Genomic DNA, 13,886 nt, shown 5'->3' with positions numbered 1-13,886 from the left:
GCCTACCGGGGCATCCCCAAGCTTAGATGCTTGAGACTTCTTGAAATATTATCTTGGGGTGCCTTGGGCATCCCCAAGCTTGAACCTTTGTATCTCCTTAATTCCTCTCATATCATGGTTTCTCTTTTTATCAAAAGCTTCATCCACACCAAACTCAACAAGAACTCGTGAGATAGGTTAGTATAAACCAATGCTAAACCTTATCATTTTCTACTGTAGCAAATCACTAAAATTATTATTCAACATTGCATACTAAATTCCTCTGCATATTTAATACTCCTATCCTCAAATAGAATCATTAAACAAGCAAACATATGCAAACAATGCAACCATAACAGCAATCTGCCAAAACAGTATAGTCTGTAAAGAATGCAAGAGTATCAATACTTCCCTAACTCAAAAAATTATGAGAAAAATACTACGCTGTAGAATATTTATCATAGCTCAATATGCAAAATGTTTCAACATTATATCATTCTCTGACTTTTCTAGGGAATTTTTGCAACAGCGGTAAACTTTCTGTTTTCAAACAGCAACATGTATACTAGCAAAATAAGCATGGTAAAGGCTATCCTTGACTTATTTATTGAAACTAAAGATGAAAAACATTATTCTAAATAACAGCAAGCAAATACTAACAAAATAAAATGACGCTCCAAGCAAAACACATATCATGTGGTGAATAAAAATATAGCTCCAAGTAAAGTTACCGATGATCGAAGACGAAAGAGGGGATGCCATCTGGGGCATCCCCAAGCTTAGGCTCTTGGTTGTCCTTGAATATTACCTTGGGGTGCCTTGGGCATCCCCAAGCTTAGGCTCTTGCCACTTCTTATTCCATAGTCCATCTAATCTTTACCCAAAACTTGAAAACTCCACAACACAAAACTCAACAGAAAACTCGTAAGCCCTGTTAGTATAAGAAAATAAAACCACCACTTAGGTACTGTAATGAACTCATTCTAAATTCATATTGGTGTAATATCTACTGTATTCGAAGTTCTCTATGGTTCATACTACTTAATACTAGCCATAGATTGATCAAAACAAGCAAACAACACATAGAAAACAGAATCTGTCAAAAACAGAACATTATGTAGTAATCTGTATCAAACGTATACTTATGGAACTCTAAAAATCCTACCAAATTAGGAAGTCTTGATAAATTCGTGTACCAATCCATAGCAAGAAGAGTCAGATCAGAAGCACGTTTCTGTGAATTACCAAAACTAATTTACTGGGTGCAACAGTTTCTGATTTTCAGCAGGATCAACACAACTATCACTGTAAGCTATCCTAAAGGTCTTACTTGGCACTTTATTGAAACAAAAGCTATAAAACATGATTAATACAGTAGCATAATCATGTAGACACACAAAAACAGTAAGGGTAAATATTGGGTTGTCTCCCAACAAGCGCTTTTCTTTAATTGCCTTTTTAGCTAGGCATGATGATGGCAATGATGCTCACACTACTAGAAAAACCCCTACTAATGGCGCACCTAATTTGGCCATTAATGGCGCATCAGTGGTGCGCCATTACTAGCACGCCATTAGTAATTTTTACTAATGGCGCACCACTGGTGCGCCATTAGTATAGGCCAGGGTGCGCCATTAGTATGCCTCCCAGGGGCCATGTATACCCAGGTGCTTTGGCATACTAATGGCGCACTACAATGGGATGCGCCATTAGTGACCGCGGCATACTAATGGCGCACTGTCCAGTGATGCGCCATTAGTATGCTTTGTCATACTAATGGCGCACTGTCATGTGATGCGCCATTAGTATGAATATTAGGTTTTTTTATTTTTTATTTTCTGTTTTTTGCACAGGTTACAAAATGTATAATTTGACAAAATATAGACATCACACATTACTAGTTTAAACTAATGGCGCACTCTGTCATGCACTGTCCGATCGCGACATCCAACCAAAACCAATCACTCTCACATTCACGGACACAACAGTGACTGCCACCGCTAGGCTGTACTTGAAAAAATCGGATGATCAACATGTGGATTTTCACCCAGACAGATAATTTTAACCCACTGCATCCATCAGAGGACATGGCCAAATTCTGAATTCCTCCACAAGCCTTGACACAGGCCAGCGAGGTCCAGTTCTGAATTTCATGATGTTCTGAATAGAGCTATAGCTTGTATATCATCAGTCAAGCGCATAATCGACACGCCAACAGATTTCTCAGTTGCTAAAACAAGAGGAATTTCCCGCTAAACAACAATAGATATGCGCCGCTTCCAGCGCGGGAGAGGGGATTGGATCCGTGCTAGCCAGCCAGTCAATCATCCCCTGCCGTGCAATCTCTAAAATGGTGCTGGCTTCGGCGGCAGATGGACAGAAGGAGGTCATGTGGGAATTGAATGGTGCTGATGACGATCAGCACTTGCCGCAATAACTTACAAGCTCGATTTCGTCGAGTCACCGGATGTAGCTCCTAACAAATGATGTCGCTCCAATGCTACTTAAGCTGTCAGAACTCTGTATATAATAGGAAAAAGGAAAGCAGTTAGAGGAACGCCGCCTGAAGTGGAGTTATATAGACAGGAAAACCATATTTTCAAACATCAAGCAAGTACCTGGGACTTGGGAGACGGAAACACGTTCCAAAACCGGAGCGTCTCGTCACCAGCACCAGTAACAATTGTCTGTTGATGTCGATATTGACAAGAAAAAAGAACAGTGAGAACAAATTACACTAGACACCTCTAACAGAAGAACAGAACTAAAACAAAATGTCAGGTCCATAGCATATATAGGGATCAAAGAGGGAGTATTTCACCTGTCCATCAGGGGAGATGGCTAAATATAATACTCTGAATGTATGTCCTGTCAACGTGGCAAGCTATACAAATAGAGAGAATGGACACAATTAATAACAAACGAGAGACAGTATGGTATAAATGAGCTACAGTGTAAGCTTGTGGCATACCTTTGACATCGTTGGATACCGCCACACTATTATCTGATTCTGGGAGTATCCGTGTGTGCTAACAAGCTCATTCACATTCTTTGACCACACAAGATTACAGACCTGTTAAGACATTTAGCATAATCAGTACATGTGAAGAGCAGCATGTTTTTAAATCTACCCCTTCCACAATTCTACATAAGCAATCCCATGCCTTCAGAACACATGATATCTGTGCAGGTCTCTAACATGACAACTACAAGAATCAATTTTATCTACAGCTACAAAAACATAGCAATTAAAATGTCCATAGACTGTTTCCAAAAGGAATCCATGATGCCATTTTGATATAAATTTGGTGCTTTCTAGAAGGATGGGACTATAAGGACTTCAGTTGCATTATATTAGAGCTGTATAGGTGATCCAAAACTTCAGTTTTTGTACAACAGAGCTCAGCCAGTCTTGATCTTTTCTGATTTTTGCAGGAAAACTAGTGAATTGGTATGACTGAAGTATTCAGTCAGTAACGGTGCTAAAAGGTTCTGAGAGTTATGCGGCTTAAGAGTAGATATGATTATACTTGAAATTTGGAAGTGCAAATAAGAAATCAGTTTAATTCAAAAACACAAACAAGGGCTGCATGTAGCTGATAGATAAACTAGATAGCTAGATTATTATCTGACTCCCTGTATCCATGGAACTCAAGTGTGTATTTGTGGTCGTATTCCAAAATCTTATGCACCTATCTGCAGTTCCACCACCAGATGCAAGAAGGCCGTGTAGATCATGATGAAGGATGTTCTTGTCACGACTGCCAGAAGAAAGCAATGAAGAGTTCCATGCAAGAGCACCTACTCGCATGCGATGGCTTTCCATGGTTCTCATTCTTTTACAGCGTGTTGCATCCCATATCTAAATAAGATAACATCAAAGATGATAATCAGGAATTCAGAATTTAGACACCCTTGGAATGTCAAATTGTTATACCAATACCAAACATCAACAGGATTACTAAGTTTTACCAACCGAAATACTATGGGCTAAAAGTACACATCGATAAAGATGATGTTTACATTAGTTCAGGTTATTTACAAAACTTTATCGTTTCCCTCATCCATTGGTGGTATGTGCGCAGCACTGACTTGACGCATTGGTCATGATTTTTTTAGAAGAAATGGGTATAACCAGGAAGAAATAGTATCATCAACTAAGTAACCCCTGATGGAAGTACCACAATGCAAGGCCTGCTGGTGAGCTGTGGTAGTATTGCAAAATTCTGAAACTCTCACAATCTTACTTTGATGTCGTTTCCACAATGCAAGGCTTACTACTGTATTTTTTTGTGTCTGAATTGAAGCTTTCGGCAAAAGTAAATTAAAGTGTCATCCTAAACTTTGACAGATCCTGAACATGTCATTTGATCAATTTCAGATGGGAGCAAGATGAAAACCTGGACGGTGCCTTGGTAAGTCCCTACAGCCAGGTGGGTGCCACGCTGCGCCCAACTCACGGAACAAACGGTGTCGTCCGCCCCCAAATCGCAGAGCTTGGTGACCTGCGGAGTGATAAACTTGTTTATTAGGATCTCTCTCTTCAATTCCCAGAAAAGAAATCATGCGAGGTTGACATTGATACCTTGCTGCTGCATGCATTCCACAGGTAGACGCAATTCCCCAATCTGACCGAGAGGACATTGTGCGAAGACCAATCCACGAGGTTGAGGTAGAAGTCGTCCTGCAATGCGGGCGCATCCAGCACCTGGCAGAAGCAGCAGGCAGGAGAATCACATTCCCATGAGATTCTCTCTTTGTACAGGAAAATCATGAGAAAAGATGGAATCTTTGGCGACGAAAGAAGAAGATAAAGAGGAATTCCCCACACCAAGAAAGCAAATCAAGAAGAAACCATGAAATCGGAAGTAATCGACCAACCTTGTAGGGCGACCTGGGGATCTTCCTGGGGCCGGAGCCCTTGGGGGTGAAGATGCCGGGGAAGAGCAGGTCCTGGTCGTCCCCGCCAGCGAAGAGCGCCCGCTTGGCGTTCCTCGGCACCTCGGCCTTGAAGCGGAATATGTTGTCGCCAGCGGGGGAGCCGACGGGGGAGGCCGCGGAGGAGGAGGAGGCCCCGGCGGAGGAGGCGAGGCGGTCGGGCGTGTCGGGCCCGAAGAGCGCCGCACGGAGGAGCACGCAGTAGGGTGAGGGGGGAGCGGCAGATCCGGAGGCGGAGGAGGAGGGGGCCGGGGCGAGGTCGAAGAGCGCGAGGTTGGATCCGGTGCGGCTGGGGATGAAGCGGTCGCTGTAGATGGCGCACCGCGTGTGAGTGCGCCATTAGTACTTTTGCAAAAAAAGGAATAAAAAAATAAAAAAAATAACATTAGTGGCGCACTTTCTGGCTAGTGCGCCATTACTAGTTACAACTAGTAATGGCACACTTACTATGGATGCGCCATTAGTATGTTTGGGCAGGCGCACTAGTTCAAAAAAAAAATTTGATACTAATGGCGCACCGTGGACATGGTGCGCCATTAGTAGTTTCAACTCTAATGGCACATCAGAAGGTGGTGCGCCATTAGTATATACTAATGGCACACCACCTGTCTGGTGCGCCATTAGTGTCAATCCCATCTATAGCCCCTTTTCTAGTAGTGTCACATAAAAGATAAGAATTGAAACATAACGGGAGCATCATGAAGCATATGACTAGCACATTTAAGTCTAAGCCACTTCCTATGAATAGGGATTTTGTGAGCAAACAACTTATGGGAACAATAATCAACTAACATAGGAAGGCAAAACAAGCATAAGTTCAAAACTAGAAGCACATAGAGAGGAAACTTGACATTATTGCAATTCCTACAAGCATATGTTCCTCCCTCATAATAATTTTCAGTAGCATCATGAATGAATTCAACAATATAACCAGCACCTAAAGCATTCTTTTCATGATCTACAAGCATAGAATTTTTACTACTCTCCACATAAGCAAAATTCTTCTCATTCGGAATAGTGGGTGTATCATAAGAGACTTGAACACTAAAAATTGTTTCCACATTAAAAGAGTAATGTTCAGAAAAAGGGTAATCATAATCATGACAAGATTTATAAATATAATCATCACTAATTTTTATAGCATAAGTTTCATCACAATAATCATCATAAGTAGCAACTTTGTCCTCATCATAATCGATTGAAACCTCTCCCAAGATAGTGGAATCACTAAATAAAGTTGACACTCTTCCAAATCCACTTTCATGTTCATCACAATAAGATTCAACATCCTCCAAAATAGTGGGATCACTACTTTCTAAAGTTGACACTCTTCCAAACCCACTTTCATCAATATAATCATCATAAATAGGAGGCATGCTATCATCAGAATAAATTTGCTCATCAAAGCTTGGGGGACAAAATATATCATATTCATAAAACATAGCTTCCCCAAGCTTGTGGCTTTGCATATCATTAGCATCATGGATATTCAAGGAATTCATACTAACAACATTGCAATCATGCTCATCATACAAAGATTTAGTACACGGCATTTTAATGCATTCTTCTTCTAGCACTTGAGCACCATTTTCTTTTCCATCATACTCACGAAAGATATTAAAAAGATGAAGCGTATGAGACAAAATCAATTCCATTTTTTGTAGTTTTCTTTTATAAACTAAACTAGTGATAAAACAAGAAACAAAAAGATTTGATTGCAAGATCTAAAGATATACCTTCAAGCACTCACCTCCCTGGCAACGGCGCCAGAAAAGAGCTTAGTTGACGGGCTGTGAGTGAGTGCCGCTTACCTAGCCTCCCCAGCAACGTCGCCAGAAAAGAGCTTGATGTCTACTACACAACCTTCTTCTTGTAGACGTTGTTGGGCCTGCAAGTGCACAGGTTTGTAGGACAGTAGCAAATTTCCCTCAAGTGGATGACCTAAGGTTTATCAATCCGTGGGAGGCGTAGGATGAAGATGGTCTCTCTCAAACAACCCTGCAACCAAATAACAAAGAGTCTCTTGTGTCCCCAACACACCCAATACAATGGTAAATTGTATAGGTGCACTAGTTCGGCGAAGAGATGGTGATACAAGTGCAATATGGATAGTAGATATCGGTTTTTGTAATCTGAAAATATAAAAACAGCAAGGTAACTAATGATAAAAGTGAGCGTAAACGGTATTGCAATGATAGGAAACAAGGCATAGGGTTCATACTTTCACTAGTGCAAGTTCTCTCAACAATAATAACATAGATAGATCATATAACAATCCCTAAACATGCAACAAAGAGTCACTCCAAAGCCACTAATAGCGGAGAACAACGTAGAGATTATGGTAGGGTACGAAACCACCTCAAAGTTATCCTTTCTGTTCTATCTATTCAAGAGTTCGTAGTAAAATAACATAAAGCTATTCTTTCCGCTCAATCCATCATAGAGTCCATACTAGAATAACACCTTAAGATACAAATCAACCAAAACCCTAGTGTCACCTAGATACTCCATTGTCACCTCAAGTATCCGTTGGCATGATTATACGATATGCATCACACAATCTCAGATTCATCCAACCAACACAAAGTACTTCAAAGAGTGCCCCAAAGTTTCTACCGAAGAGTCAAGAAAACGTGTGCCAACCCCTATGTATAGGTTCATGGGCGGAACCCGCAAGTTGGTCACCAAAACATACATCAAGTGGCACGTGATATCCCATTGTCACCACAGATAAACACGGCAAGACATACATCAAGTGTTCTCAAATAAAGACTCAATCCGATAAGATAACTTCAAGGGGGAAACTCAATTCATCACAAGAGATTAGAGGGGGAGAAACATCATAAGATCCAACTACAATAGCAAAGCTCGTGATACATCAAGATCGTGCCATAGAGAGAACACGAGAGAGAGAGAGATCAAACACATAACTACTGGTACATACCCTCAGCCCTGAGGGTGAACCACTCCCTCCTCGTCATGGATAGCGCCGGGATGATGAAGATGGCCACCGGTGATGGGTTCCCCCTCCGACAGGGTGCCGGAACGGACTCCCGAGAGGTTTTTGGTGGCTACAGAGTCTTGCGGCGGCGGAACTCCCGATCTATCTTGATATTCGATGTTTTTAGGGTACGTAGGCTTATATAGGCGAAAGAAGTCGGTCGGGAGGTGCTCGAGGGGCCCACGAGACAGGGCGGCGCGCCCTACAGGGGTGGGCGCCCTCCTATCTCGTGGCTGCCTCGAGGATCTTCTGACGTGAACTCCAAGTCTCCAGGATCATATTCTTCAAAAAATCACGATGCCGAAGGTTTCATTCCGTTTGGACTCCGTTTGATATTCCTTTTCTTCAAAATACTGAAACAGGCAATAAAACAACAATATGGGCTGGGCCTCCAGTTAATAGTATAGTCCCAAAAGTAATATAAAAGTGTATAATAAAGCCCATAATCATTCAAAACAGATAATAAAATAGCATGAAAGCTTCATAAATTATAGATACGTTGGAGACGTATCAAGACACGATGCTCGGGACCCCCCTTTAGCGTGCAAGCGAAGTCCGAACCGGTCCGTGAACCATCATCAGGTGAACCTGCATGTTAGATGACAGGAGAGGTCGCGAACCCCTGTGGAGCAGACTGTCTGCCCTAGGGCCCCTGGCGAAAGATGAAGGCACCGAGGACCTGGTGAGGTGGCGTGCGCGAGGCGGGTCGTGAGCTAGAGCTCAGTCCTTGGGTTTGTCAGCGTTGTAGTGACGGACCCGAGCACAAGCGCTGTGTCATCGTGAGTAGCCATGCAGCGAGGCAAGCGAGGGACAAGCCAACAAATGTTGGGAGACCGCGAGGCAGTTAAGACTCGAGGCCGTAGAGTGACGATTATAGATAAACTCATAAAATATGGTTAGACAATTCTGGTGAATGCAAAACGATACATGCTGCTGGGATGGACCCACACGGCTTGGGGATGATGCAGCCCGAGGGGCGCCCCAACTGAACGAACTTAGAGAGATGTCACGTGGTACCATTGCTGAAGAGGTGTCGGGGTGGTAGAAGACGCGCGCTGCTGGGGTCGTTCCTCACGAGCCGCCTTGGCCCCGAGCCTTGGGAGGCCCAAGGGGCCCTGGAGGCTCCAAAAGACGCGCCTCCTTCTCCACCAGGATCACTTGGCGCCTGTCCTCACGATCCACCAGGGCGTCCCGCATGCAACGTTGGAACACCGCAGCCGCACTCGTCAGGCCGAAGGGCATGCGAACGTAGCTATGAGGCGGACCCTCGCATCGGCCGACATGGGACGACCAGAAGAGCTGCCGAGATGCAGCCCTGCTGAGCCCTGGGATGTCGATGCAGATGCAGAACTCCTTACCCTCACCAGGATAGTGAGCCGCGCCTCGCGGTAGGCGACGATCGCCTTGCAGAACCCTTGCCTCTTGAATCTCCTCATTGGCTTGCTGATGAACTCCTGAACGCCTAGCGCCTTCCGCCCGACGCCTTCTCCTAGGAAGCGTGCACTGAAGCGCGCCTCCACATGGTGCCCAAGCGCCTCCCTCGTGGCGCTGTCTAGGTCCGAGGCCTTCCAGAGGAAAGGCCCTGAGCCCAGCCTCTGGGGGGCGCCGAGCACGCCTTCCTACGCGATGGGTGAAGGCGCCCATCCGGGGACGCGAGGCTCAGCGCGGCGCCATTGGGTGATGCTTCTTTGTGAGACCCCTAGCCCAGCTACAACTTCTTCATCTTGGGGGCGACCTCAGGAGGGAGGACACCGCCCTCATCTTCAGGGTTCTTGACTGCCGCGGCCTGGTAGGCGCGCTCGAGGGAGCACACCGCGTCCTTTTCCTGGCAAGCGACCGTGATGACGCCACCGCTCCCTGGCATCTTGAGGACATTGTAGCCGTGGTGTGTCGCTGCCATGAACTTGGCCAATGTCGGGTACCCTAGGATGGCATTGTACGGCAGGCGAATGTCAGCGACATCGAAGTCGATGAGCTCGGTGTGGTAGTTGTTGCATTCGCCGAAGGTGACAGGGAGGCGGACCTGCCCTATCAGGTGCGTGGAACCGTCGGTCACTCCTAAGAATGGCTTGGTCGGCTGAAGCTGGTAGTACAGTACTTGGAGCCTGTCGAACGTTTGAATAGAGAGAACATTGAGCCCTGCTCCACCATCGATGAGAGTCTTGGTGACGACCACGTTGCTGATGACGAGCGAGCAGAGCATGGGGAGCGCGCCGGCAGTGGCCGTGCACTTGAGCTGATCTGAGGAGCTGAAGGTGATGGCGCATTTGGACCACCTGAGTGGGCGAGTTGCTTCGGGCTTGGGGACCGCCGCGTTCACCTCGCGCGTGAACTACTTGAAGATGCGGTGAGAAGCTGGGGCCTGTGAGCCGCCCAGGATGCAGGCAATAGCTCGAGGCTCCTTGAAGCCCCCAGCCCCCTCATCCTGGTGATGGTCTTCGTTCCTTCTTGGTGGTGGAGGTAGCGGAGGAAGACCGACATTGCCTTGAGGGCGATCCTCCCGAGGCTGCTTGAGGGAGTCCTGGATTAGGGGGTCCTCGGACAGCCGAACTATATACTTTGGCCGGACTGTTGGACTACGAAGATACAAGATTGAAGACTTCGTCCCGTGTCCGGGTGGGACTCTCCTTTGCGTGGAAGGCAAGCTTGGCAATTTGGATATGTAGATTTCCTTCTCTATAACCGACTGTGTGTAACCCTAGCCCCCTCCGTTGTCTATATAAACCAAAGGGTTTAGTCCGTAGGACAACAACAATCAGAATCATAGGCTAGCTTCTAGGGTTTAGCCTCTACGATCTCATGGTAGATCAACTCTTGTAATACTCATATCATCAAGATCAATCAAGCAGGAAGTAGGGTATTACCTCCATCGAGAGGGCCCAAACCTGGGTAAACATCATGTCCCCGCCTCCTGTTACCATTAGCCTTAGATGCACAGTTCGGGACCCCCTACCCGAGATCCGTCGGTTTTGACACCGACATTGGTGCTTTCATTGAGAGTTCCACTGTGTCATCACGATAAGGCTCGATGGCTCCTTCAATCATCAGCAATGATGTGGTCCAGGGTGGGGTTTTCCTCCCCGGACAGATCTTTGTATTCCGCGGCTTCGTATTGCGGGCCAACTCCCTTGGCCATCTGGAGCAGATCGATAGCTACGCCCCTGGCTATCAGGTCAGGTTTGGAAACTTGAACTACACTGCCGACATCCACGGAGACTTGATCTTCGACGGATTCGAGCCCATGTCAGGAGCGCCAAACAGTCACAACAAGCATGACTTAGATCTGCCATCGGATGGTGTTCGGGATATCACACCTGCGGCTGCCCCGGCCCTTAATCTGGAGCAGACCACGCCATCCGAGGACGGGTGGATGGACCCCATCACGGAGGCCGCACATTCATCGGCGCTAGAGCCGAACACATACTTCATCTCCAAAGAGATCTGTGTCATTGGACCCTCGGACTTGTCTCCGGCCATAGGTTCCGAACCGCGTGCATCCGTGCCTATCGAATCTTATTGGGCACTGATCATGGAGTTTACCTCCGCGGATATCTTTCAGCACTCACCCTTGGGTGATGTGCTAAATTCATTGAGGTCTATCTCTCCATCAGGAGACTCTTGGCCGAACTATGTCCGGCTTGAGTGGGAAGCGGACGACGGAGAAATTCGTTCCCCACCCACCACCCACTTAATAGCCACTGTCGATGACTTAACCGACGTGCTTGACTTTGACTCCGAAGACATCGACGGTATGGACGACGATGCAGTAGAAGAACAGGAACCACCACCCACAGGGCGCTGGACAGCCACCTCATCATATGATATATATATGGTGGACACCCCCAAAGAAAGCAATGGCGATGAGGCACGGAGGATAATCCCTTGGAGAAGCAATCTAAGCACCGGTGTTACCGGTGCCGCCCTAAGCCCCACCATAGGAAAAATAGTGATACCGGCACAAGAGATGATAGCAATCCGGATGGTGCCGAAGACGAAAACAATCCCGCCTAGCCAGGCTTCGAGCAGGTTGAGTAGGAGGATGGGCAAGCTAGCCCTAAGGAACAGGCAACAGATATAGAATCAGAGGATGAAAATTACATGCCCCTCTCCAAAGACGAAGTGAGCCTTGGCGATGAAGAATTCATTGTGCCTAAAGATCCCGTCGAGCAGGAGCGCTTCAAGCACCGGCTTATAGCCACTGCAAAAAGCCTGAAGAAGAAACAACAGCAGCTTCAAGCTGATCAAGATCTACTAACTGATAGATGGACTGAGGTCCTGGCAGCCGAGGAATACGGACTCAAGTGCCCAACCAAAAGTTACCCAAAGCACATGTTGCTACCTCATCTCGAGGAGGAGGCATTAAAGCCCACACAACCAGCGCACGATGCGGCTGACCGGCCACCTCGTGGCCGAGACAAAGCGGCGTATCAGCCCGAACACCGCCAATCAAACAAAAACTCTAAGGCCCGGGGCTACACGCAGGACCTGCGAGACGTATTGGAAAACAAAGCAGGACAGGCAAGATCGATCTACGGATCACGGGGGCGCGCCACAACGCGTGATGATGACTGTCACGCCGGTTACACTAAAAACAAGTCCGACCGGGCTGAATACAACAGACCAGACTCATTTGAACGGCGTCGTGATGTAGCCCGGCATAGAGGCGCCGCACACCCCCTATGCTTCACTAATGAAGTAATGGATCATGAATTCCCAGAAGGGTTCAAACCTGTGAACATTGAATCATATGATGGTACAACAGACCCCACGGTCCGCGTCGATTTTCTTCTCCACATTCACATGGCCCGCGTCGATGATCTACATGCCATCAAGTACCTCCCACTTAAGCTCAAAGGACCGGCTCGACATTGGCTGAATAGCCTGCTGGCAAACTCCATTGGCAGTTGGGAGAACCTGGAAGATGCATTCCTTGACAACTTCCAAGGCACTTATGTGCGACCACCGGATGCTGATGACTTAGGTCACATAACCCAACAGCCCGAAGAGTCAGCCAGGAAATTTTGGACTCGGTTCCTAACTAAAAAGAACCAAATTGTTGACTGTCCGGATGCCAAAGCCTTAGCGGCCTTTAAGCATAACATCCGCGACGAGTGGTTCGCCCGACGCCTCGGCCAAGAGAAGCCGAAGTCCATGGCAGCCCTCACGACACTCATGACCCTCTTTTGTATGGGTGAGGACAGCTGGCTGGCTCGTAGTAACATCATACCAAGAAATCCTGGCACTTCAGATGCCCGAGATAGCAACGACAAGCCACGACGCAACAGACATAAGCGTCACAACAATGGCGACAATGCCGAAGACATGGCAGTCAATGCCGGATTCAGTGGCTCTAAGTTCGGTTAGCGAAAAAAGCCATTTAAAAGAAGCAATCCGGGCCCGTCCAGTCTGGACCGCATACTCGATCGCTCGTGTCAAATTCACGGCACCCCTGATAAACTAGCCAACCACATAACAGAGAATGCTGGGTGTTCAAATAGACCGGCAAGGTGAGTGCCGAAAACAAGGAAAAGGGGCTGCATAGCAATGACGACAAGGAGGCCTGGCCGCCGAACACAGGAGGATAGAAGAAATTTCCTCCCCAGGTGAAAACGGTGAACATGATATACGCAACCCATATTCCCAAGCGGGAACGGAAGTGTGCACTAAGGGACGTCTATGCGATGGAGCCAGTCTCCACAAAATTCAACCCATGGTCTTCTTGTCCAATCACTTCCGATTGCAGGGACCATCCTACCAGTATCCGTCATGGTGGTTCGGCCGCATTGGTCCTCGACCCCATCATTGACGGATTCCACCTCACACGAGTCCTTATGGACGGTGGCAGTAGCTTGAACCTGCTTTATCAGGACACAGTGCGCAAAATGGGCATCGATCCCTCAAGGATCAAACCCACCAAAACCACCTTTAAAGGTGTAATACTAGGTGTAGAGGCCTGTTGTACGGGCTC

The 13,886-nt window shown here is 46.8% G+C and overlaps 1 protein-coding gene across 1 annotated transcript; it reads right to left on the bottom strand.

The window, feature by feature from the left end:
- Positions 1-2,350: 2,350 nt before the first annotated feature.
- LOC119301722 (protein FIZZY-RELATED 2-like) lies at positions 2,351-5,247 on the bottom strand (the record flags this gene model as incomplete). The annotated part of the gene is made up of 8 exons (XM_037578708.1): positions 2,351-2,499; positions 2,598-2,666; positions 2,801-2,863; positions 2,951-3,052; positions 3,608-3,841; positions 4,380-4,484; positions 4,565-4,687; positions 4,861-5,247. Coding segments are annotated over 8 exons (1,143 nt in total), but the record flags the coding sequence as incomplete, so codon positions are not given.
- Positions 5,248-13,886: the final 8,639 nt, after the last annotated feature.

Source organism: Triticum dicoccoides, chromosome 1B, assembly GCF_002162155.2.
Source record: "Triticum dicoccoides isolate Atlit2015 ecotype Zavitan chromosome 1B, WEW_v2.0, whole genome shotgun sequence".
Lineage (NCBI taxonomy): Eukaryota > Viridiplantae > Streptophyta > Magnoliopsida > Poales > Poaceae > Triticum > Triticum dicoccoides.
This window is presented reverse-complemented; position numbering and strand designations above follow the sequence as displayed.